General features: G+C 33.9%; 1 protein-coding gene across 1 annotated transcript; it reads right to left on the bottom strand.

Annotated features, from left to right (window-relative positions):
- Positions 1–18,792: 18,792 nt before the first annotated feature.
- On the bottom strand, positions 18,793–21,546 carry LOC120279341 (auxin efflux carrier component 2-like). Its single transcript, XM_039286268.1, has 6 exons — positions 20,260–21,546; positions 19,867–20,176; positions 19,584–19,669; positions 19,345–19,502; positions 19,182–19,258; positions 18,793–19,076 (listed from the first exon to the last, which is right to left on the bottom strand). The coding sequence occupies exons 1-6, from the start codon at positions 21,401–21,403 to the stop codon at positions 19,010–19,012; spliced, it is 1,842 nt and encodes a 613-aa protein (XP_039142202.1). The 5' UTR covers positions 21,404–21,546; the 3' UTR covers positions 18,793–19,009.
- Positions 21,547–24,069: the final 2,523 nt, after the last annotated feature.

Genomic DNA, 24,069 nt, shown 5'->3' on the forward strand with positions numbered 1-24,069 from the left:
TATTGGATATGATAAAAACAAGATTTAAAAAAAATTAGTAGAAAGAAGATATGTCATTATCTAATACTTTAATTTCTTATTTTAAATTTAAAAAATTAATTAATTATTGGGAGGCCTCCAATAAAGCGAAGGCTTACAGGTCCCCTTGTGACTAAATAAATCATTAATTTTTTTTAATATCTTTACTTTGGAATAACAAAATTTAACATAATTTAAATCTAAATTATGTTATGAAAAAGCCCCAATAAATTCCTAATAAAAAACATCTCCACAATTTGAAATATTTTAACAATATTTTTTGACAAATCTCATAACTCATTGGCTAATAATAATAATAATAATAATAATAATAATAATAATAATAATAGTTATTATATTTCCAAGAGGCAAGATTGGTGATATAATGACAATTGAGAAAATTGAGACATGCTGTTGCGGAAACACAGGGGATCACCATCGCTAGCTTATCATATTGCCCACTCTTTATAACAATTCAACTAAATAATTAAAAATGTATTTGACTTTGCTTGATATTTAAATAATAACTAACACTATGCACCCCTACACATCATGCTGAAACTATTCCAATATAGCAAACACATCCTTTTGCATCAATTCACAAATCACAGTTTTATCAATGATTTTTAGTAGTCCATTTGATTTAAATTTTCTTTTCAGAGGGATTTTTTTTATGCTCTAAAAAAACTAAAAAATAAATAACAAACAACATTTTGGTTTCAAAGCTTCAGAGAATTTTCCTTATGCTAAGTTAATTTCTTTTTCCTTTTTTTTAAATTCAAAATTTTTTTTTATTCAATTTTACACTAATATATATATATATATAATTATAAACTTGGTAAAAATAACAAGATAAAAACAAAGAAATAAGATTTCCTATGCCTTCCCTTTCCTCGATCATCTCGCAGTAGCTGAGGAGAAACCAAGGCTCAGAGACCAGCCCATCGCCTTCTCAAATCTCCGATCAACGATCTCCTCTAATCGCTGGTTCCTCTCTCTTTCTCTTGGCGCTTTTCTTCTCTCTCACTCGACCTCGCGTTGGTTCATGCCCTCTTCTCACCCTCGCAAGTAAAGGATCTATCGGTTGTTTTTTTTTCTAGATTTGCCATTGAATCGATAGTTTTGTGAGAAACACTAAGTTTTGTCCTTGATTTGCTTTATTTGATTGGGGATCTTTGGGAATTGATGTAATGTGTGCAGGTTCTTATTGTTGATTATGCCTTTGTATTCCGCTTGTTGAGGTTGTGGCCATCAAGATAGTTGATTCTCAGAGGAATAATAGTGATTTGGTGAGTGTGTTTTCGGATCTGATATCTTTGTTGCTTCTCTTGCTCTTTTGATCTGCTGCTTTTTGATCTAAAAAATTGAGAAGCTTAGTATCAAGCTTTTATGTTCTTCTTAAACATTGATTCACTCTGACTCTTGTTCTGTGCATCATGGTTTATATTCACAAGCTTTAAATTTGAGAAGCTTAGTATTTGATGCTTCTTTGTTGTTTTAACTTTGAATACAGTTGGCATAACTTTCCTTCCTTATTTTCTTTGTCCTTTTCTGATAGTTTTCATTTTAAGAATCGTTTTCAGGTATTTGGCAACAGACATAATTGAGTTGTTTTGTAAAAATGTCATGATTTCACATTATCAATACTTTTCCATTAATTTGTTTCTTTGCCTATGAAATGTTGTGAACCTCGCATGGTTGAATTCCTTGTTTTGCTGTTTGTTCCGCAATTATTCTTGACCTTCAATTGTCTTAAGAAGAAAATGATGCATAGGTACTACAGCATCCAGGGAATAGTAGAGAAATTATTTCTTAAGTATGGGGCCATTTAGGACTTTCTTTGGTGTTACTCTATTTCTATAATCATGAATTTGACCAGTATCATTGATGACTGAAGATAGGTAGGTTGGCAACTTTATTGATGTATTCTTGGCATTCTTATTATAATGCTATCCACTAGGTTGTCACTAAGGCTTACTGTAATTCTCTTATTAGGCTTAGTAACTAAAGACATGTGAATTGTTGTTATCGAGTGTATTGCCAAAGATTTGAGTAGTTGCCATTTGTGGTTATTCTTAAGTTCTATAATTATGGAAGCAACTTTTTTTTGTCAGCGGTGATGCCTTTGAATTAGTAACATAGTTGTAGTTTAAATTCTGCACAGTTATACCACCCCTCACAATAGCTTAGTTCATACTTTATTCCTCTCTGGTCAAAGGTTGAGGGGTAGAATCCTAATCATGGCTTATTTACAATTCTCAAAAGTTTTACAAAGTCATCAACTCATACACAAAAGGGAAATCTTTTAATCTACTTTTGATGTGCTAGGTTAGATGTCAGTGGCTTTTTGTAGGTGACTGAAAGAGGGCCCTACAATTATGTCATGTATTTTAATAAAAAGAGTGGAAGGTAATGTTTGGTTGCCAATTGTAGATCAGTATGCATTTGATGTCTGACATATAGTTAAATGACTTTATCTTCTCTCCTTTTCTTTTATATTTGTTGAACAAAATTGGCCATGTTCATTGTTCTCTCAACCATGAAGGAGTTGGCACATTACCACGGAAAATAAAAAATAAAAAATTTACCCATTATTTTTTAATATTACTTGCACCATAGTATAGTTGGTAGTGAAATTGAAACATTAGAAACTGGGGATGTGTGTTTCAATACATCCGAAGCATGAAACTGAAAAATAAAGCACTTATTTTTCACACTAGTCCATAACTTGTCTAATATTATTTGCAGCACCGTATGGGTGACCCATAGGTGAAGGTAAAACCTTACAGGGACTTCCTTATAATTTTCATACATAAACCAAAGAAGGATTTAACCAATAAACTCTTTAATCAAATATTATTGGAGCTTATAGATCTGCCAGAAACACTCACATGATGCATCATCAACCAAAGATAATCGCCATCCAGGTACATGTAACGATCGTTAACTTGTTAGTACTCCAATATATAGCGGTTTTGAGCAGCCGATGAACCGCAACACTTCTGCTACCATACATTAATATTACATGATGAACTAAGTCAGAAAAATTAAAAATGAAATGTACAACAAACGCTATTCACAGTTTCCTCAGCAAACAAAACTCCAAATACATTTTTTTGAACTTTTCACTGTGCAATAAGGACTTCCTTGATCTCGGATCACTAATTCACCTCTGATATTGGTCACTACATATTCATACAATGGAACAAGTCAAGGAGAAAGCCATTTGAATCCTTCTAATTAAGTTGGTTTGAAATGCACGCATGCTTTTACTATGATTTTACATATCAACAAGCTTTATGTATTTGCTTATCTTAAATTAACCCAGACAATGTTAATATCTTGATCTAATCCTTTTTGTGACTTTGAAAGAGTTTGGTTTTCTTGAATTAATGTCAATCTATATATATGAATTTTATGTCAAGATATATATTTGAATCAATTTCTTGAATTAATCCTTTTTATTTAGTTTCATAATACCTTTTGATTATAATGAAAAATTTAAATTTCTATAATATGAGTGAAATGACAAAAATATACAAGTTAATTGGGATATATGTTGAGTTTCATTAGAAGGCATGTTAAATTTTAATGGTGCAAATGAGTTATATCCTAATTAAAATTTACAATCCTCATTTAGCTACCTAATTAATGGATTTGATTGTAAATATTCTTTTTGCAGTAATATAATTAGTTAAATAAGGATTAGGCTAGTCAATGCAAATGAAGAGATTATCCTTTAAAATAAAGGCATTAGATACTCAATAGGGATAATATATTGGGATGAGTTTTTATATGTTTTTGTTTTCTTTCAACTTTTTTTTTCCCTTTCTAGTTTAAATGGTCATGAAAGAGATAGCGAACCACCTTCACCATAGGAATTTATTTATTTATTTAGTTTGAGAACAAGAATGAAAGATGGAAAATCACTAACTCATTGAAAATGAAAGTTTAATTAAATGATTTGTAGCGCTGTTTTTTATACTCGAAACCTGATTTCATTTCAGTAATAACAGGCTTTTTCTTTCAGAATCTTAATTAGTATTCTCTATTAATTATATATATATATATATATTATTATATATATACTAAATGGCTACAAAAGAGTCATTATCGGAATATGTTCAGGTTTATAAGAATCTTACTTGTTTTTTTTATCTAATTATTTCTTTACATATTAAACATTTGCCATGTTGTTTTATAATTTGATTGAATGTAATTGTTTGTGCAGAAAAAATACATAGTCCCTCAAGAAGGTAAAAAGTGGGTTCTGGCTACTATTGGAGATGATTGGAGAGTATATAAGTGTAGGGTGAAAAAGAACATTACTATAAGTACAAGACTGATAAGCTTAGAATATTGAATCGCCCGCAACATATTGGAGTAGATAAATTTAAAGAACTTTTGAACTATTGGAATTCAACAAATGCAAAGGTATAACAATTTTTAGTTTTTAAATGCTCTATAATGTCAAAACTACTTTCTCCAAGCTATGCTAATAGTAATGGAAATCTTTATGTAGAGAATCACCGAAATAAATGCAAATAATCGAAAGAGGCAAATTAACATGTATACGGCAGGCAAAAAGAGTTTTGCTAGGATAAGAAAACAAATGGTAAGCGTACGTATGTTTTTTTTTATTTTAAATTTGATATTTTATGAATTTTTGGATAAGCTTGACTACACTTATTATGATTAGTATTGTTTTGGTTACCTTCACTATACCTATTATGATTAGTATCAATGAAAACAAGTGGTAAGTGTACGTATGTTTTTTTTTTTCGAATTTTAAAATTGATATTGTAGGAATGTTTTTATTATCTTGACTACATTTATTATGATTAGTATTGTTTTGGTTACGTTCATTGTACCTATTATAATTATTATCATCAATGAATTTACCTTGACTATAATAAAATAAAAAAAAATTTGTTATTGTTTTGTCTTTGGTAATATAATTATTATGTGTGGTGCTACATTTGTTTGTTTGTTTTTTTTTTTTTTGGATCATATACAAGTCCTTGCTAATGAAAATTATGTTTATATTTTAAATTGATATTTTAAGAATGTTTTGGTTAACTTGATTACACTAATTATGATTACTATTATTTTGGTTACCTTCACTGTACTTATTATGATTAGTATGATCGATGAATTTAATTTTGTATTCTTTTGAAATTATTTCTATTTGTATTGTCTCTATTATTGGTATGATAATTGCTATGTGTGGTGCTACATTTGATTCTTTTTGGATCATGTACAAGTCCTTACTAATGAAAGTTATGCTTTGTTTTGTGGGGTTAAAATAGCAAGATGCAAATAAAAACAATTAGGTACCAACTAATACTACTCTTTTTATTGAAACTAGAAAAAGACAACCGAACAAGACCTACAAGGAGTCCTTTGATGATACTAGCGACAAGATTGTAAGAATTTCCTTTTATTTATATGCTTTTATAGTATGATTTTAGAATGTGATATTTTGTCTTACACATGATCAATATAACATCAAAAATAAATTTTTACTAAAGTTTTTATTCTATTATAGTCTCAAATGCAAGTTGTGCAGTCACAACAAAGTAGTGAAAACCAATCTGTTGATGCATTTTCTGTGGTGATGGGAGGGACACGACCTGGTCGTGCTATGTTGTATGGGAGGAGTGTTACACCAACAGACTTAAAAGGAAAAGGAGTTTGTGGTGAATCTTCTGTAAAAGTTTCTCAAAATTTTATTGAAGGCATGAAGGAACAGATGAGAGAAGAAATGAGAAAAGACATGAGAAAAGAAATGGAAGAACAAATGGCAGATTATAAATCAGCTTTACAATCATCTGTGCAACAACAATTTATTTCTATGATGTCACAGCTCCAAGGGTTGGTTCCAGGAATGAACATCAACCAAGTTCCTTCATTTAATTTGAATTTTGGTTCTCCAGGAGATGCTAATAGTGCACCAACTCAAGGAATACATGCGCGTAATATATCCTCTGCTAGTAGCTATGAACCTCAGGTATTCATTTATAATAATTATCATTTTAGTTGATGTCATTATGTTCGAATATAGTTTATAGTATCATTTTCTTTTACCAAATATTATTATTATGTTAAGTAATATAAATTGTATGTATCGTACAAGTTTCTTCTTATTATTTTTACTAACTAATTTTTTATAATTACAGGGACAATGATGTTATACTTTCAGTTGGTTTCATCCCAAAATATTGAAGATGACTTGTTTTGTATTAACTTCAAAATTATTTTGTATTAACTAATTTTCTCATTGAATTCTTATGTTCTTCAATATTTTTGTCAATTTTAATGTGATGTTGTTGGTTCTAAGTGTTTATTATATTTTAGGATGATGTTTGATAATGTTATCATTTTATTGAATTGGATTATTAAAATTATTATTTGTAAAATGGTACAGATTACAAAACCACTACAATTGATTTTATTAACTGTTATAGGAGATATTGTAAACCGCTGCAATAGATCAAATAAAACCATTGCAGTAATTTGTACACAACCGCTGCTATAGCTAGTCCCAAACCGCTGCAATAGATCAGATAAAACCATTACAGTAATTTTTACACAACCGCTGCTATAGCTAGTTCGAAACCGCTGCAACATATACTACCAAACCGCTACAATAGATATTACAAAACCGCTACAATATAAATCATGAAACCGATATAATAGGTATTAACAAACCGCTGCAATAGGTATTACAAACCCGCTGCAATAGATATTACAAAACCGATACAATAGGTATTACCAAACCGCTGCAATAGCTATTGTGAAACCGTTGCATTATATAAAATAACCATTGCAAAATAAGCCGCTGCAGTATATGAAGCAACCACTGCATAATTAAAAACCGCTATAAAATCCAATGCCAATTGCAACTGTTTAGGCAACAGTGTAAAACCGCTGCAATATGATGCATAAAACCGCTGCAATAACCTATTGCAACGGAAGCAGATGCAACGGCTGCCAATTCACTGCAATAGATCTTATGCAGCAGTTTTAAGACCTTATGCAGTTATGTAGTAGTGTCCATATCTCAATTTGAAAATGTATGTTGCAAATCCTAATCACGTGATTCAATTCTCGAACTTTGAACTCAATAGTGACCAGTAAAAATTATAGACTTCAAGGAGCAAGAATTGAGGAAGCGAGTCATTCCTTATCTTAAAGTCTAGTGGGGCAATCATTCTGAACGCGAGGTAACTTAGGTGCTAGAGTCCGAAATGAGGGAGAGATACCCATTTCTCTTTAACACAGCAGACGTGAGTTTAGGGACTAAAATCTTTGAAAGGGGATAAGAGTAATTACCACGCCGTTTGTATAGCTTTTGGTGGTAAATTAAATATATGAGAGTGGATCATTATCCTTATAAGCTATCTAAGCTATTTTAATAGTAAAATTTACTGTGAGGAGATGCCTCTCAAACCTTTCATCTTTCAATGAACGTCTCAGCTGTAGACCACCGTTGTCTCCATGTTTTTGTACAATACCCTTGAGAATCTGAATCTCAAGCACTTTTTAGATTATCTTTTCCTCCTTGCCAGGATTTACGACTTGATATCTCCCCACTTTGCTCATATAGAGAGCTGAGAATCTTCAAGCTATGACGAAGTTCCTTGATGGGGTGGGTGACGAGGCAAAGAGGAGTTTTTGTCATCAATTCATCACAAGTTAGAAGTAGATTGCCTTGCTCTCTTCTTATCGCCATAGCCGAATGTTAGAACCTTGCTTTAACCTCATAGTTGAAGCTTTGCTTGAAATGTTCTTCTTGCCTAGTAGTGCAGTTAAAGCATTGAGAACATGTTAAATTTCTAGTATAAGCTTTGGAATGACTTAAATTTGTGTTTAAAATCTTTGCTCTTTGTAGCTCATTTAATCATCTTGTTTCGTTGTAGTGTCAGCCTGCCCGTTGAGATGTTTTTAGCATGATAATTCTTGGCCATCCTGTTAAACCTTTTTAAGTTGTGTGAGAACTTGAGTAACTACATTTGTAAATTCGTGTGTTCATATGTGTGAGTTTTTTTCATAAGCACCAATGTGATTTGTATGTGGTTTTTTTCTTTCAAACCCTTTAAAAGCATTTTTCTTCATCATGGTGAGGTGTTTGTAATTATACTCACACGTCGGCCAAATTTTCAGTTTTGATTGTTTTTCTCTCTTGAACATATATATATATATATATTTGTATAGATTTGCGTGTTGTAATTATATCTTTTGCAAATATTTTTAGGTTGAGTTTTATGCTAAGATGAACTTCTGTTTGTTTATTTATTGATTGATTTTTTAATATTTATCGTATTTACATATTAAAGTTTGTGTTTATATATATATATATATACTCTCATGATGACCTACAACCATCCCTAAATATCATACATATGTATGTGCTTCTTCCAACCACCTAATTGTATGCATATGTGTAAATGTATATAGTCATGCATGTATGACTTGCAGCTTTGTTTATCTAGCTGTATATCTATATACACATATTCTTTTTTAAAAGCTATTTGAATTGATTTTGCAGCCCTTTGATTTATTAATTAGTTCTTTTAGTTCATTCTTAGGTGTTGAGACCAAATTCATCTTTAGTTAATGCATGTACTCATTCATGCATGAGTATTTATTCTTTGGTTGTTTTTTTTATTGTTGTAAATCCTTGGGATTTATGGCCTTTTTAAGGAGTGATCTTGGAATTTGATTTTGATTTGAGTTTTTTTTTTTTTGAAAAAATGTATAAAATAAGATAAATTAAATGGAAGAGAACCAAAAGTACAAGCTGACAACAACCAAAATGGCCGCCCGCCTTTATATGGTTCCCTAGAAACTCAAGGCTTTTATCAGGTAAGTAATCCATCTTTAAACTTTTATATTTTTGAATTTATAAAATTTCAGAAAATTTTTATGCATGTTTTATTTGGGTATTGTAATTGTTTCTCAACTGTCTATGTTCACTTGCTTAATCACTCAAGTGAAATGATTATCTTCTATCTATAGGTTTAGTTACAAAGCCATTTTATTTAATTATGTACTTTTTTATTTATATAAATTCTGCCAATTATTGGTACCCATATCTTCTCCTTTTTTTGCATTCAAAAGACACAATTTCAATTTATTTATTATTTTGTTATTCTTACAGTTTTATTATTTGTTTAGATATTCATTAATTAGCTTTACTTTTAAATGTTATTTTGTTGTTGAAAATATAGGCTAATTTTGTTGCATTCATTTATTTTGAAAACGGTTAGTTCCGGTGATGTGGTTTGTGGTTTAGTGAACACTCAAAACACTCAAAGAACAATCACACAAACCAAGCAAGAAGGAGACACACAAGATTGGTAACCCAGTTCAGCATCCACTTGCCTACGTCCGGGGGGCCAAGCCCGGAGATAAACAATCCACTAATAGAGGTGAAAATACATGAGTACAAACACTTGTCACTCACTCTCTCAACAATAAAGAACACTACCCTCTCTAGATTGTCTAGTGCTCACACACTCTCCTCCACGAGTCACCCTTACAATCTACGATCAAGCTGGCTTATATAGACACCTCAACGTCCCAAATATAGCACATACCTCTTTTAGAATCTCCGCGACTACTAATTTAAAACCTTCCGAAATTAGCTATTGCAACTCCTGCTGTAACATAAGTTGCAACATGGCCCTGACCGCTGACTTGACTGAGTTCTGGTTACGTAGCGGATGACCTGAAGACCCATCAACCTCCCGGTCATGCTTAGTCCTAGTCGATGCAACCAAATCTCCCGATCTCAACTGCCAGCAACTAGCCTAACCAAACTTGATCTTCAATTCACCCAAGTTTGGTCCTCAAATCTTCCCTTTAATAGACTTCAATCAATCTTCATCAAGGATTCTTCAAATCATATCTTCAATTAGCCTTCATTCCATATTTAGTCTTCAATCACATCTCCTAAATATGGTCTTGAATAACTCCACCAAGATCTTCAAGATGTTTTGCCTTGCAAGCCAAGACTCCTTGCCATGTCACCATACTCTCCATGTCATCAATTTTGCCATGTCACGTAAATTGCCACGTCATCTTGCAAATGTGTCAAATTATGCCAATGATAGTGCGGTTGCACTAACAATCTCCCCCTTTGGCATAATTTGACACAACTGCTTTTGCACCCAGATTGACTCCTATTACAACATGCTGTTACAACTCGACTGGGACATAGAATTTACAAACTAAAGAAAATCATCTAGTTGCTTACAAAATACATGATTATACTGCAACTAGTGATGTACAAATTAAGCACAAACAAATACACCCAAGTAGAGCAGTTGGTTTGGAACTCTTGCACTAGTCAACTTCTCCCCCTTTGTGTCTGAATTGATGCCAAAGTCTTCACTGGTTGTTGCAAGACTTGTTACAACTTCTTCAACAACTCCCCTATCTTCAGAAATCTGGGTCATCAGCTCCCCCTGTCTTCAGAACTCCTTCTTCCTGCTGCAAGCGACATTAATAAACTGTAGCAGATGTAGGTCGTTTGTAGTCCCAAATTGAGATTAAAGTTGGCAAAGGCCAATTTCACCCCTCAACTTTTTGAATCTTGTAGCATCAAGGGGTTTGGTAAAGATGTTTTCCAATTGCTTTTCTGTTGCAACATAATCAATAACAACTGTCTTGTTTTCTACCAAATCTCGTATAAAGTGGTGTCGAAGATCAATGTGTTTGGTACGACAATGTTGGACTGGATTCTTGGATATATCAATTGCACTTTTGTTGTCACAAAATATAGTCAATAGCCCTTGTTGTAAGCCATAGTCCTCAAGCATTTGCTTCATCCACAACAATTGTGTACAACAACTTCCTGCTGCTATGTATTCAGCCTCGGCAGTGGAGAAGGAAATAGAACTTTGCTTCTTGCTATACCATGTTACAAAGTTGTTACCAAGGTAAAAACATCCTCCTGAGGTGCTTTTTCTATCATCAATATTTTCTGCCCAATCTGCATCACTATAACCCGCAAGATGTGAGTTGGAGTCTTTTGAATACCAAATTCCATATTCTGCAGTACCATGAACATATCTGATGATACGTTTAACAGCTTTCAAATGAGACTCCTTCGGTGTTGCTTGATATCTTGCACAAACTCCAACACTGAAAAAGATGTCTGGCCTGCTGGTTGTGAGATAGAGTAAGCTTCCAATCATGCTTCTATAGAGACTTGGGTCTACATCTTTTCCATGCTCATCTTTTGTCAACTTCCGATTCACACTCATGGGTGTTCTCATATGGCTAGCCTTTTCCAAGCCAAATCTTTTCACCAAGTTCTGTGCATACCTGGTTTGAGAAATAAAAATTCCTTCTTTGCATTGTTTGATTTGGAAACCCAAAAAGTAGTTTAGTTCACCTACCATGCTCATTTCAAACTCTTCTTGCATTAGATGAACAAACTCATCCACTTGCTTTTGTGATGTTGAATCAAATATGATATCATCAACATATATTTGTGCCACCATAAGATCTGAATTAGACTTCTTTATGAATAAAGTGTTATCTACTCCCCTCTTTGGTAGCCCTTTTCAAGTAAGAATTTTGTAAGCCTTTCATACCAAGCCCGAGGAGCTTGCTTCAAGCCATAGAGAGCCTTTTTTAATTTGAACACATGATCTGAATGTTGAAGATCTTCAAAACCTTTTGGTTGCTCCACAAAAACTTCTTCACTTAGAACTCCATTTAGAAAAGCACTCTTGACATCCATTTGATGTAGCTTGAACCACATACAACATGCTACTGCTAACAATAATCTGATGGATTCCAAGCTTGCAACTGGTGCAAATGTTTCATCAAAGTCAACTCCTTCAACTTGAGTATATCCTTAAGCCACTAATCTTGCTTTATTTCTGGTGATGTTGCATTTGTCATCAGTCTTGTTCTTGAAAATCCACTTGGTTCCAATAGCATTCACATCCTTTGGCCTTGGGACCAATGTCCACACATCATTTCAAACAAACTGATTTAATTCTTCTTGCATTGCAGCCATCCAGTATTCATCAACTAAAGCTTCTTTGACATTCTTTGGTTCAATAAGAGAGATGTAACATGTGTAGCCAGCCAATTCTCGATAATCAATTCTTTGAGTGCTTCTGGTTCTCCTTCCTTTAGTCACATTACCAATCACATTCTGAATAGGATGATTCTTCTTCATTCTTGAGGATGGTTCAAGACTGTTGTCTTCATTATCTTCTTCGTTGTCAATTTCTTCTTTATCTGATTCTGAGATCATTTCGCCTGTTGTAACTTCAGTTGCAACATCAGTTATAACTTGCTGTCTGTCTGAATCCTGAGCAGTTTCTATTGTTGTAGTTGGTGTTGTAACTTGTGTTGCAACTTCTTGTTCTGCCTGTAACTCTTCATCTGTTGATTCATGATTCTGAGTGATAGGCTTGTTTGGCTCACTTGATGCACCTTGAGTCTCCATATCAGAGAAATCATCAACAATAACATTAATAGTTTCCATCATCTTTTTGGTTCTTGAATTGAACACCCGATAGGCTTTACTAGTAGTTGAATATCCCATGAATAATTCTTCATCACTTTTCTTGTCAAACTTTCCCAGCTGATCTCTATCATTCAGAATGTAACATTTGCTTCCAAAGATGTGAAAGTATTTAAAATTTGGCCTTTTACCTCTCCAAATTTCATACGGTATCATGTTGGTTGAAGGCCGAATGTACACTCTATTAATGATGTAGCATGCTGTATTGATTGCTTCTGCCCAAAACCTTGTAGAGAGTTTCTTGGAATTCAACATAACGCGAGCCATCTCTTGGAGAGTGCTATTCTTCCTTTCGACCACACTGTTTTGTTGAGGAGTTTTTGGAACTGAAAATTTATGACGAATCCCATGTTCTCTGCTAAATTCTACAGACTGAGCATTTTCAAATTCTCTTCTATGATCACTTCTGATTCAGGCAATCTTCCCGATTTGACACTCTTTCTCATTTTGAAGTTGCATACATAACTTCTTGAAGGCTCCAAAAGTATCTGATTTCTCCTTGAGGAAGTCCACCCAGGTGTACCTGGAATAGTCATCAACACACACGAATACATATATTTTACCTGACAAGCTTTATTTTTGTGTAGGTCCAATGAGATCAATATGCAAGAGTTCTAGCACTCTCGTTGTACCAATGTCTTGCACCACTTTGTGAGAAGCACGACTTTGCTTTCCCAGTTGACAAGGTCCGCATACACCATCTTCCTTTTTCATGAGCTTGGTCACTCCCTTAATAGCTTTCATTTCTGTAATCTTTATCAGGTTCTGGAAGTTCAGATGTCCAAGCTTTTGATGCCAAATTTCAGTTATGTTGCAAGATGTGTTATAACAGACTTCCAACTTCTCTAACAAATAGCAATTGTCTGAAGATCTTGAACCAGTTAAAACACACTTAGCAGCTTCATCATAGACCACACATCTGTCATGAGTAAATTTTACCACCAGATTTCGATCACATAATTGACTTATACTCAGAAGATTTGCCTTCAGTCTACATGCAGAATGTTTTTCAGTCTTGGATACCCAGGAACCATCAATGTTCCTTTTCCAACTACTTGACCTTTCTGACCATCATCAAAAGTTATATGCCCAATTGGATATTCTTTGTAATTCATCAAAAAACCTTTGTCACCTGTCATGTGTCTTGAACAACCACTGTCAAAATATCAGTTATCTTTTGAGGATTTTTTCATTGAAGAGTATCCCACTAGATCTTCTTTTCTGACCCATATCTTCTTGCTTTATTTATTCTTTTCTCTGGTATATGGTGTCTGCTTCTTATGTTTGCCTTCTTTTATATCTTTCTTCATCTTCCAACATCTTGGATGAATGTGCCCTTTGACACCACAGTAATGACATGTAGGAATCCATTTGTTTGCTTTTCCAAATACTCTACCATTCTTCATATCTTCCTTTAGTTGGTAGCACTCGGGTCTTATATGGCCTCTTTTTCCACAATGAAAGCATATTGGGACTTGTCTTCTTTGTCGTCTCTTCTTCTTATTATACTTCTCTTTTTTATTTTCTTGAGCATTTGATAGAATGCAACCTGCTTCAACTTTGCTTTTCTTGTCTCCTGATGTGCCTTTTATATGGTGTTGCGTCACACCTGTTTGAAAAGGTACCTTCTCAATCTTGGCTTTTCCTTTGGTAATGGGCTTTTCAGCATTGTTCAGCTTTTCTTGACATTCTTTCAATTCTTTTGCAAGTTTTTTGTTTTGTAATAACATTTTGTCAAGTTTATTTATCATGAGTTCATACCCATGCAGAAGATCGGTTTCAGTAATCTCTTCACACACAGTTTCTCCAGATGTTGCAATTGATGTTGTAACTGGACTTGCAAAAGCACTGAAATTTCTAAAACCTTTGACCTTTTTTAGCACAGCAGGTAAAGAAGTATGATTGTTGATTGTGTCATCAGCTTTGTCTTCTTTCAGGATTTTTCTGAAATATCTACACAATTCCCTACTTAAAAGAGTAATTTCTTTTTCTTCTTCTTCTTCTTCTTCTTCTTCTTCTTCTTTGTCTTCAGTCTGTTGTAACTCTTTTGGGCTTGTTGCTTCAGCTTTTAGAGATATATCTTCTTCTCTTCTACCTGAATTCAGATTCATCTCATAGGCTTGTAGAGATCCCATCAACTCATCAAGTCTCATAGTTGTGATATCTTTTGCTTCTTCTATTGCAGCAACTTTAGCATCGAACCTCCTTGGAAGCGATTTAAGAGTCTTCCGGACTAGCTCTTTATCTGTATACTCCTTACCGAGCTAGTAGGCTTGATTTGCTATGTCCATCAATTTGGCATTGAACACGGCTATCGTCTCATCTTCTCCCATCCTGAGATTCTCGAACATGGTTGTCAACATTTGGAGTTAGATTCTCTTACCAAGTTAGTGCCTTCATGAATAGTTTGAAGAATCTTCCAAGCTTTCTTAGCGCACTCGCATGTGGCAATATACTTGAACTGGTTCTCATCAACACCTCAAAAATTTGCATTGAGAGCCTTCCCATTAGCATTAGCTCTTTGCATATCTTCTGTACTCCAGTTGTTTTTCTTCTTTAAGATCTTCTTCTCATTTTCATCAAGTAGAGTAGGAGGAGACCTACCTTTTTCTACAGCAATCCATGTACTCTCATCAATTGATTTGATAAAAGCCTTCATGCGTGCCTTCCAGTATGGATAGTTGGATCCATTAAGCAACGGTGGTCGTGTGACGGAAGCTCCTTCTTTTCCGGCCATCAATGAAACTTGATAGGACCTCGCCGACTTTGAAACCAAAGCGAATACGACGACCAAGGCTCTGATACCACTTGTTAGTTCCGGTGATATGGTTTGTGGTTTAGTGAACACTCAAAACACTCAAAGAACAATCACACAAACCAAGCAAGAAGGAGACAGACAAGATTGGTAACCCAGTTCAGCATCCACTTGTCTACGTCCGGGGGGCCAAGCCCGGAGATAAACAATCCACTAATACAGGTGAAAATGCATGAGTACAAACACTTGTCACTTACTCTCTCAACAATAAAGAACACTACCCTCTCTAGATTGTCTAGTGCTCACACACTCTCCTCCACGAGTCACCCTTACAATCTACGAGCAAAGTAGCTTATATAGACGCCTCAACGTCCCAAATATAGCATATACCTCTTTTAGAATCTCCGTGGCTACTAATTTAAAACCTTCCGAAATTAGCTGTTGCAACATGGCCCTGACTGCTGACTTGACTGAGTTCTTGTTACGTTGCGGATGACCTGAAGACCCATCAACCTCCCGGTCATACTTAGTCCGAGTCGATGCAACCAAATCTTCCGATCTCAACTGCCAGCAACTAGCCTACCTCCTCAGTTCCTCATCACTCAATCCCCTCGCAAGGGGCGCACATCCTTGTGCGTCTTCCATGAAACTTGCCAAACTTAATTAGTCTTCAATCTTCCAAGTTTGGTCTTCAAAGATTCTCCAAACTTGATCTTCAATTCACCCAAGTTTGGTCCTCAAATCTTCCCTTTAATAGACTTCAATCAATCTTCATCAAGGATTCTTCAAATCATATCTTCAATTAGCCTTCATTCCATATTTAGTCTTCAATAACATCTCCTAAATATGGTTTTGAATAACTCCACCAAGATCTTCAAGATGTTTTGCCTTGCAAGCCAAGACTCCTTGCCATGTCACCATACTCTCCATGTCATCAATTTTGCCATGTCACGTAGATTGCCAAGTCATCTTGACTATGTGTCAAATTATGCCAATAATAGTGCGTTGCACTAACAAAAACATTAATTATTTATTTACTTTTCCTCAAAGTGGGAAGATGAATTATTGTATTTGGCTTGTTGAATATTTAAGGAAGCTGTGAATATTTCTAATTAAATCTCGACTCTAAAAAATTTTTGATATTTTTTTTGTCTCCAATTGAGCTATGCTCAATCTTGTTTGTGGAGGTTAAACACTGACCTTGTCGACAAGAATTTATGGAAAAATGAGACTGCAATTTCGCACTGGTCCTTCAATGAAATATTAACTGTCTCTGATATTCAATCTCGGGTCACTGAGGGTAAATAAGTGACCTTTGTTATTCTAGCTCGCGTAACCAAGGGTAAGCAATTAACCTCTGACATCTATAGTGAATTTGGAGACATATTTCATTACTTGAGACACTGTTACTTTTCTGTTTTGCATTTCTAGTTTGAATATTCCCCGATAGTAATATTTGTGAGTTAATGATAACAATTGACTTGAGTATGCTACATGCATGCTTTCTTTTAAAATGTTGCCAAACTCTTATTTTGGTCCTGATTATTATGTATATTTCACATTCGAGTTTTTGTTATTAAAATTCTGGATTATTTACTAGGCTAGTGAGCTCATAAAGTTGTTTTAAATCATTTTCAAATTAGAAGCAACAGACCCAAGGAATGCTTAGCAAGCTACTAGTAGTTCTGTTTTTCCTTTAGTATCTTGAGTTGTTGTATTTGTTATTTGAACATCAAATCCTGTACTTTGGACATTCCGATATTTCAATCATTCCTGTATTTGAACCTCTATTGTATCCTTAAGTTGTAAATGCATTTCTGGCATTTCTGTTAACTTATTATTTTCCTCAAGACTGAGACAAGTTCTGAGGCCTTGCAGGCTAATTGGGCTCATGCACTATGGGATTGTGTCCATTTATTTGCTCGTTGGGTTCGGCTTGGTTGGGTTTGAGCGTGACATAATCTCTTCCTTCTATCAATATATATTGTGGGGTATATATTCACATATGACTGTAAGTCTCCAGAAGAATACGAAGTATGATTCTATTTTATCAACATTGCATCTCTCCGAACACAAATTATACAGCAACAAGCATTCATTTTAGATACTAAACCGATTCACAATCACGTGAATGGATGCCTCCCTGACAACATACCATGAAAAATGGCAAATCAAAGTGTAAAATTTTTGGACTGCAACATGTGGTCTGGATGTACACATGCATGCATGTGTTCCCTCAATCTCAAACATAAATGATCCCACTAAACTTGAAGGATTATAACCACATATCAAGTAGAGTTTCTTATGAAGCTGCTCTTCTCCCTTAATTACAATGGATGCATGTATTAGCACCTAGAATTCATAAATGTTGGAATTCGAGAACTGATTTTTATGTCATAGTATATCCAGGAAAGCAGTGAAATATAGCAAATCAAGGTGAGCATTCATTTATTTCACTGGAGAAATCTCTGAGAGATGATTGAGACATGTCTATAAATAACAAACAACAAACAGCTTGTCCTAAGTTAATTATTTCTCTAGTTTTCCTCTTTACTTCTTTTTGTCCTTGCTGTTTACTCTCAGCTACACAGTTTTTCTTCAATTACTGACATGCAACTTAAACTTTTTATGAACGGCCAAGTAATGCTATTTTGTATTTGGTTTCATGCATCCAAGTCTCTTGGTTTTGTCTTATATGGACCATCATATCTCTATATATCTTAATATCTATTTATGATTTGTTCTCTGTTCTTTTTAGTTTTCCATATTTCATAAATATTTCAGAATACATAATATAAAACGACGGCTAAGACATCACTTATAATGTTGAGATTTAGATCACAGATTCCCACTTGCACGCCTCTAGATTGGGATAGTCATTAATCAAGCCATTAATTCATACTTAAGAAAAAAAAAACAAATTAAATTGAAATCTCATGATCATCAATGTTAATTGAAAATCATGTGCATTCAATTTGCCTCGAATAGAACAAAGACCTTGGATTCTTCAATTAGAGATGAAAAAGTACTCTTCAAGGGCAAGTTCCAACTCACATGCACATCAGAGAAAAGGAAAAATAAAATAAAATAAAACATATGGCAACATAAGTCCAGCTCTTATGTCTGTCTTGAGTTAGAAAGTCCATAACAAGGACACTGTGTTCCTTTCAAACCTGAAACTCTTATCAATCCAACAAAGCCACATGCAAAACAATTATATTAACTAAACTTCAAGGAACTTATTCGTAAGTGGATCTACATATCTAGATTGGAACAGTCACATGTGTATAACTATATATTTTTTCGGTCAAAATCCAAATAATCAGTACATAAAAATTCAACTATTATATGTTATAATACAAACAAGATACAGAACGGATCTGTATTCGATTTTTTTAATTAATTTGAATAATGGAGGACGAAACACAAGAAGACATATCTTCACTAGAGTAATGAGTTGCACAGAATTAACTAAGAGAAACTGATTAAGATGCTTTGCTATTAAGGATGAGGATAGAAAGTCCTACATGGGGTGGACAATAGCACATCCCAATAAATAAACAAATGCAAACAAAATAAAAATAAAAATTTTTAGCTTCAAATCCCAACATTCACATGCTTCATCACATGTTAGATCCTAGCTTCTACACCAACTTCTCCCTTCAATTCATGTTCATGCTTCTTTAGACACCAAGAAGGATATAGTAGAGGATGGTTATTGGCAATGCTATTAGCATCCCAAAGATGACTCTGCAAACATAAAAAGATTATTATGAATGGTTAATTAGCTTTATATAATGTTTCTCACCAATAAAAATCAAATTGAGATATATATATATGTATATAAATACGTACGCTGTGCTAAGAATATCAGGGTGGCAATTGTATTCTTTGGCAAAAACAAAAGGAACAATTCCTTGAGGAAGAGCTGCCTGTAAAAAATCAAAGGAATTTAAGCATGTTTTTCTGGTTATTTATTAGTTATGATAAATGACTCATGAGCTGGTGTTTAACTAACTTGCACAATTGCGATATGTAAAAGAACTCCTCGAATGCCGATGGCAATGGAAGTAGCAGCGATCACAGCCGGACCAGTCAGAAATCGAACGGCCATGGAGAATGCCGCTACCGACTTGCCACATGCAATAATTTTTGGTTGCAAAGCCATGAAGAGACCTGAAGTTCATAACTTATGATGTTAATCCGGATGTTGTTAAAATTTTATTTATAGTTTTTAAATAAATCTAATTAATTTACCTAAGCTGAACATGGCCATGCCTAATCCTGCATCCGAGAGTATTGATATTGAACCTCGAACAATTTTAGGCATCTCAATGTTCCACCTGAAAAAGTTTATCCAAAAATGATGAATGGTTATGAATTAAGGATTCATGCAACCAACCACATGGTGCTGCTGACAAGTCAAGCTACATGCATGTTATGTTGTAATTGAAACTTCAAACAATTAGAAGACAAAAACAATAAATAAGGAAAATTTATGAATAAATTGAAAGATTAAATTGAGTCAATAAATGAATACCTGAAAGATACCAGTGACCAAATGAGGCCAATTAGACTGGAATAAGTGTTAGGATTTCGGATGAGTTTTCTCCAAACCATGATAAGAATGAGCCTTGTCATGACACTTGCCGGAGGCATCTGGTGATTCCTCTCAACAAGGCCGGTTCCTACAGCTTCTCCTCCCTCGACATCGTCAGCGGCTTTTTTATTAGCTAAGAACGGCGAACCCATCACCGGAAACTTTTTCCCTTTCGGACTTTTTCTTGCTTCTTCTATCTCAAGATTATTCCAAGGAATTCCTGTTTTCTTGATTGGACTAGCAGCATGCTCTGTAGATTAATTCATGCATGCATAAATCAAATGAAAATTTTCAAGCTGAAAATGAAAGTAAAATGGAGTTACAATTAGTTACCTTTTGGTGCAGCTGTATTTGGATCATGGGCACCAAAATCATTAGAAACAGCTCTATTCACTGCATTCTTTAGATTACTTTCTGAACCCGGTGACGCACTAGAGCTCCAAACATACATATGAAGCTCTTTATTAGTAGCTGCAGCACCGATTTCTTTCTTTTTCACCGGAGTTACAATGCCGGATAATGAAGGATTTGGAGCCGGATATGGAGGAGGATACACTCCTCCATTCATGAACTCAGTGCTCTTGCTTCCAGCTCCTTTGTGCTTACCAAACTTGTTAGCCATCTCTTCTTCAAAGGAAACATTTCTAGGACTTGTCGCCTTGCTTGAAAACATCGCATAGAAATCAGTTTGGTTAAAGCTCGAGGCTCTTGGTGTCGGCTCTCTCGAAGATTGCAGTGAATAGATCTCAACACCGGTGAGATTCGATGCTCTTGGCGTCATTGAAGTCATCGAATGCAGTCCATGAGACTTGTTATAAGACGATATCATCGACTTTGCTGACGCCGAAGACTTCCTCACTACAACATGAAGCTTTCCATCCTGCCCAATCTCCGCATCGGCTTGCAAAGGTTCACGTCCATTGAGAGAAATCACATCTGAATCAACCCGGAAAGAAGTGATGGAACCGGCGATATCGGCCGGAAACTGCTCACTGATCAGTGCTCTTGCTCCTCTATACTCAAACAAGAAAAGCATAAGAGTATACCAAATCACACTCTGAAGAACAACTATTTGGACCATTAGATTCCCTGAGAAGTCCCCATACATTGCCCTCAACAAAGGAATCCCCATCACAAGAGTGTTAGGTAAAGTGGACAAAGAGAAGAGAGTGATCATCCAATCAAGATTGGCACGTTTGCTAAGATTGAGCCAAAGAGTTAGAGCACCAAGAATGACAAGCTTCTGCAAAGAGTCAGCAGCAATGAAATGGTAGTTCATTTTGTAAGGGTTGTTAGAAGAGATGAAGTGGAAGGAGAGGAGAGGGACTGCAAAGACGGCCACAAAACGGTTAATGCCGGAGCACTGGTCGGGAGTGAAGATGCGCCACCACCGGACTGAGCCATAGGCCAGGATCATCGCCACATAAAGTGGCACAATGGCAGCAAGAACCTCATAGATATCTTTGCCTGTAATCATCGTAAGTGAAGTTAATGGAGAGGTAGAAGAAATACTCTTATTAGTAGTATTGTTATCATGAATATATAGCAATATATGAAGAAAGAGTGGATGCACATGTGTGTGTGTGTATATATATATATATTAATTTGGGAGTTAAAAAGGGTGGAGACTAAGGAAGAAGGAAGGGCAGAAGCATGCAGAAGGTTGTCGAGTGATTGTCGTTGGTCTTTTGAGCAGGTGTGAGATGTGGAGTTCAATATGTGTTGTTGTTGTTGTTGTTGTTGTTGTCGGGATGTGAAGCTCTGTCATGGTTGACTCGGTGGAAGGGTTTTTTTTGGTATGTGGTGAAGTTGTGGGGGTGTATCAGGACATGTCAAGGTAAGTTGGTTTTGTGGTGGATTGAATTTTGTAGATTACATTGATTATAGGATTGATGTCTTCTTGTGGAGAAACATTAGCTTTTAATTAGGTAGACTTGCTTTTAATTAGGCAGAAAAATTTTCTTGGGTAAATTTTTAATGTATTTGTACTAGTTTAGTTTATAGAAATAAAATGAAATAAAATAATAAATATGTATGTTTTTAAAAATTTAATGTTTTAGTGCTTTGAGGAGTTTAAAAAGAGTGTTAAAATTGATTAGTTTAGAAGATATTTGTAGTTAAGATTTGACCTTAACGTAGGATTTATTAGTCATCTCAAGGACTTGTGGAGCTAAATAAATTTAATAGAGTTACTCATTTATTTTATATTACATATTAGGATTTGTGGGACTAAATAAATTTAATAGAGTTGTTCATTTATTTTATCTTACATATTAATTAAATTAAAAAAACACGAGACATATACATATATATATATATATATATATTTTGATCAAAATGCTTTTTAAACTTTTGGATGCAAAAAAATTTCCTTTCCAATATTTGATTTAGTGGGATAAGCACAGAAATTTTTAAAAAAAAATTAAAAGACTTATTCTAAAAGCCAATACAAACTAGTTAGAAATGAATTTTGTCTATTTGGATTAGTTTCATGTCATTTTTATTTAAAAGCACATCATGTAGTCAGTATCTTGACAATTCTATGAACTTTTTGGAGTGAAAAATACTTGTCTCTAAATTTTTAAACCAAATCAATTTTTTCTTAATGATGTAGAAAAATCCACCCACACCCTATTTATATCTCAACTATGCATTTGAAGGGACTTGAACCCTCAATCTCTAGCAGGGACAAATCATTTTTTGATTTTACAAAAATATTTCTTCCAATACTTGTTTAAATATATACTTGTTCAATTGTTTTGTCAAGTGCTAAAACAAAAAGCATTAGCCCAACATAGAGGTATACTATTACATTTCATATTTGCCAAACTGTGATATATTTAAAATTTACATTTCATTTATCGAATAATTTCGGATAAACTAAAACAAAAGATTGATTTTTTAATTTTTCTAATAAAAATTATTTTAATTTATTCTCAGGTTGTGATGGATGTGATTTAATATTATATTATCGATATTCATTCAGGATTATATATGCATACTTAATGATATGAGATAATTTATTAGGGTTTTATCCCAATTCTAATTTGTTCAAGTTGGACGTATATTCCTAGCAACTAGGAATAATTTGAAATAACATGAACTATTGCAAGTTATCCCAAAAGCTGGCCTAGCTAGCTACCTAATAACCAAGCAAGCTAAAAATTTTGATGTTTTTGTTCTAAGGTATGCGAAAAGTGTAAATTGAATAGTTTTCATTGAATAGATAATAAAAAAATATTTTATGTATTATTTAGTGGTTAAAATGATATTAGAACATCATTAATAATGACCCTAGTTGTTCAGTAACCATAAATATTTAACATATTTGAATTTGTTCTTTAATTATGGGGTTTTTAAGTGATTGTTTTAATTGATTCACAAGTAAAGCAATTTTGTTTTTGTTTTTGTCATTGTATGGAACCTTAGGCATGAACATTATATAAAATTTTCATATTAAACCAATTTTCTATGGTGGGAATGTTGTATAAGATTTTAATATTAAACCATTTTTTTCTTTTGTTTCCATAAAACCCATGTACCCAAACACCTGAAGTTGGTTGAGAATAAATCACTGTTTAGCTTGGTCCTACTTTCTCGATTCGGCGAATATTCTGCATCTCCCAAATGATAAAATCAAGTAGAAATTTTTTGAAATAATTAAGTTTTGTTTTATTTTTTATTTTATAGGCCTTATGGTCTTTATTTTGGTGTGCTCAACGTTATTTGATTAATGGATATAATTTATCTATTTATTATATTAAAATGAAACCAATCATATAAACCTCATTTTACATCTATACCATGAATATTATACACAAGTGCATCAATAATTCAATATCAATTTAAAATAATAATAAATTTGGCGTTATATTTCCATTGAAAAACCTCACAAACCATAAAAAAAAAATAAATAAATAAAATAAAAACCTCACAAACTTTTCTTTACCTCAATAGAAAACGAAATTTAACCACCAAAGTTGCCATGCATTGTTTATATATAGAGGAAATTAATGAGCATGGTGTGAACACTATGATCATGCTAGGATGATGTTCAAATCAATTATTAAGCTAGTCAACATTAATACTCGAGGTCAAAGAACCATACTTTAATTTAGATGTACGGAAGAGTACGAATATGAA

This window comes from Dioscorea cayenensis, chromosome 16 (assembly GCF_009730915.1).
Source record: "Dioscorea cayenensis subsp. rotundata cultivar TDr96_F1 chromosome 16, TDr96_F1_v2_PseudoChromosome.rev07_lg8_w22 25.fasta, whole genome shotgun sequence".
NCBI classification, from domain to species: Eukaryota; Viridiplantae; Streptophyta; class Magnoliopsida; order Dioscoreales; family Dioscoreaceae; genus Dioscorea; species Dioscorea cayenensis.

Coding starts and splice junctions, on each gene's coding strand:
- LOC120279341 (XM_039286268.1), bottom strand. CDS start 21,403: ATGATTACAGGCAAAGATATCTATGAGGTTCTTGCTGCCATTGTGCCA. Junction 20,177..20,259: donor AAATACAGCTGCACCAAAAG/GTAACTAATTGT, acceptor ATTAATCTACAG/AGCATGCTGCTAGTCCAATC. Junction 19,259..19,344: donor TACATATCGCAATTGTGCAA/GTTAGTTAAACA, acceptor GATTTTTTACAG/GCAGCTCTTCCTCAAGGAAT.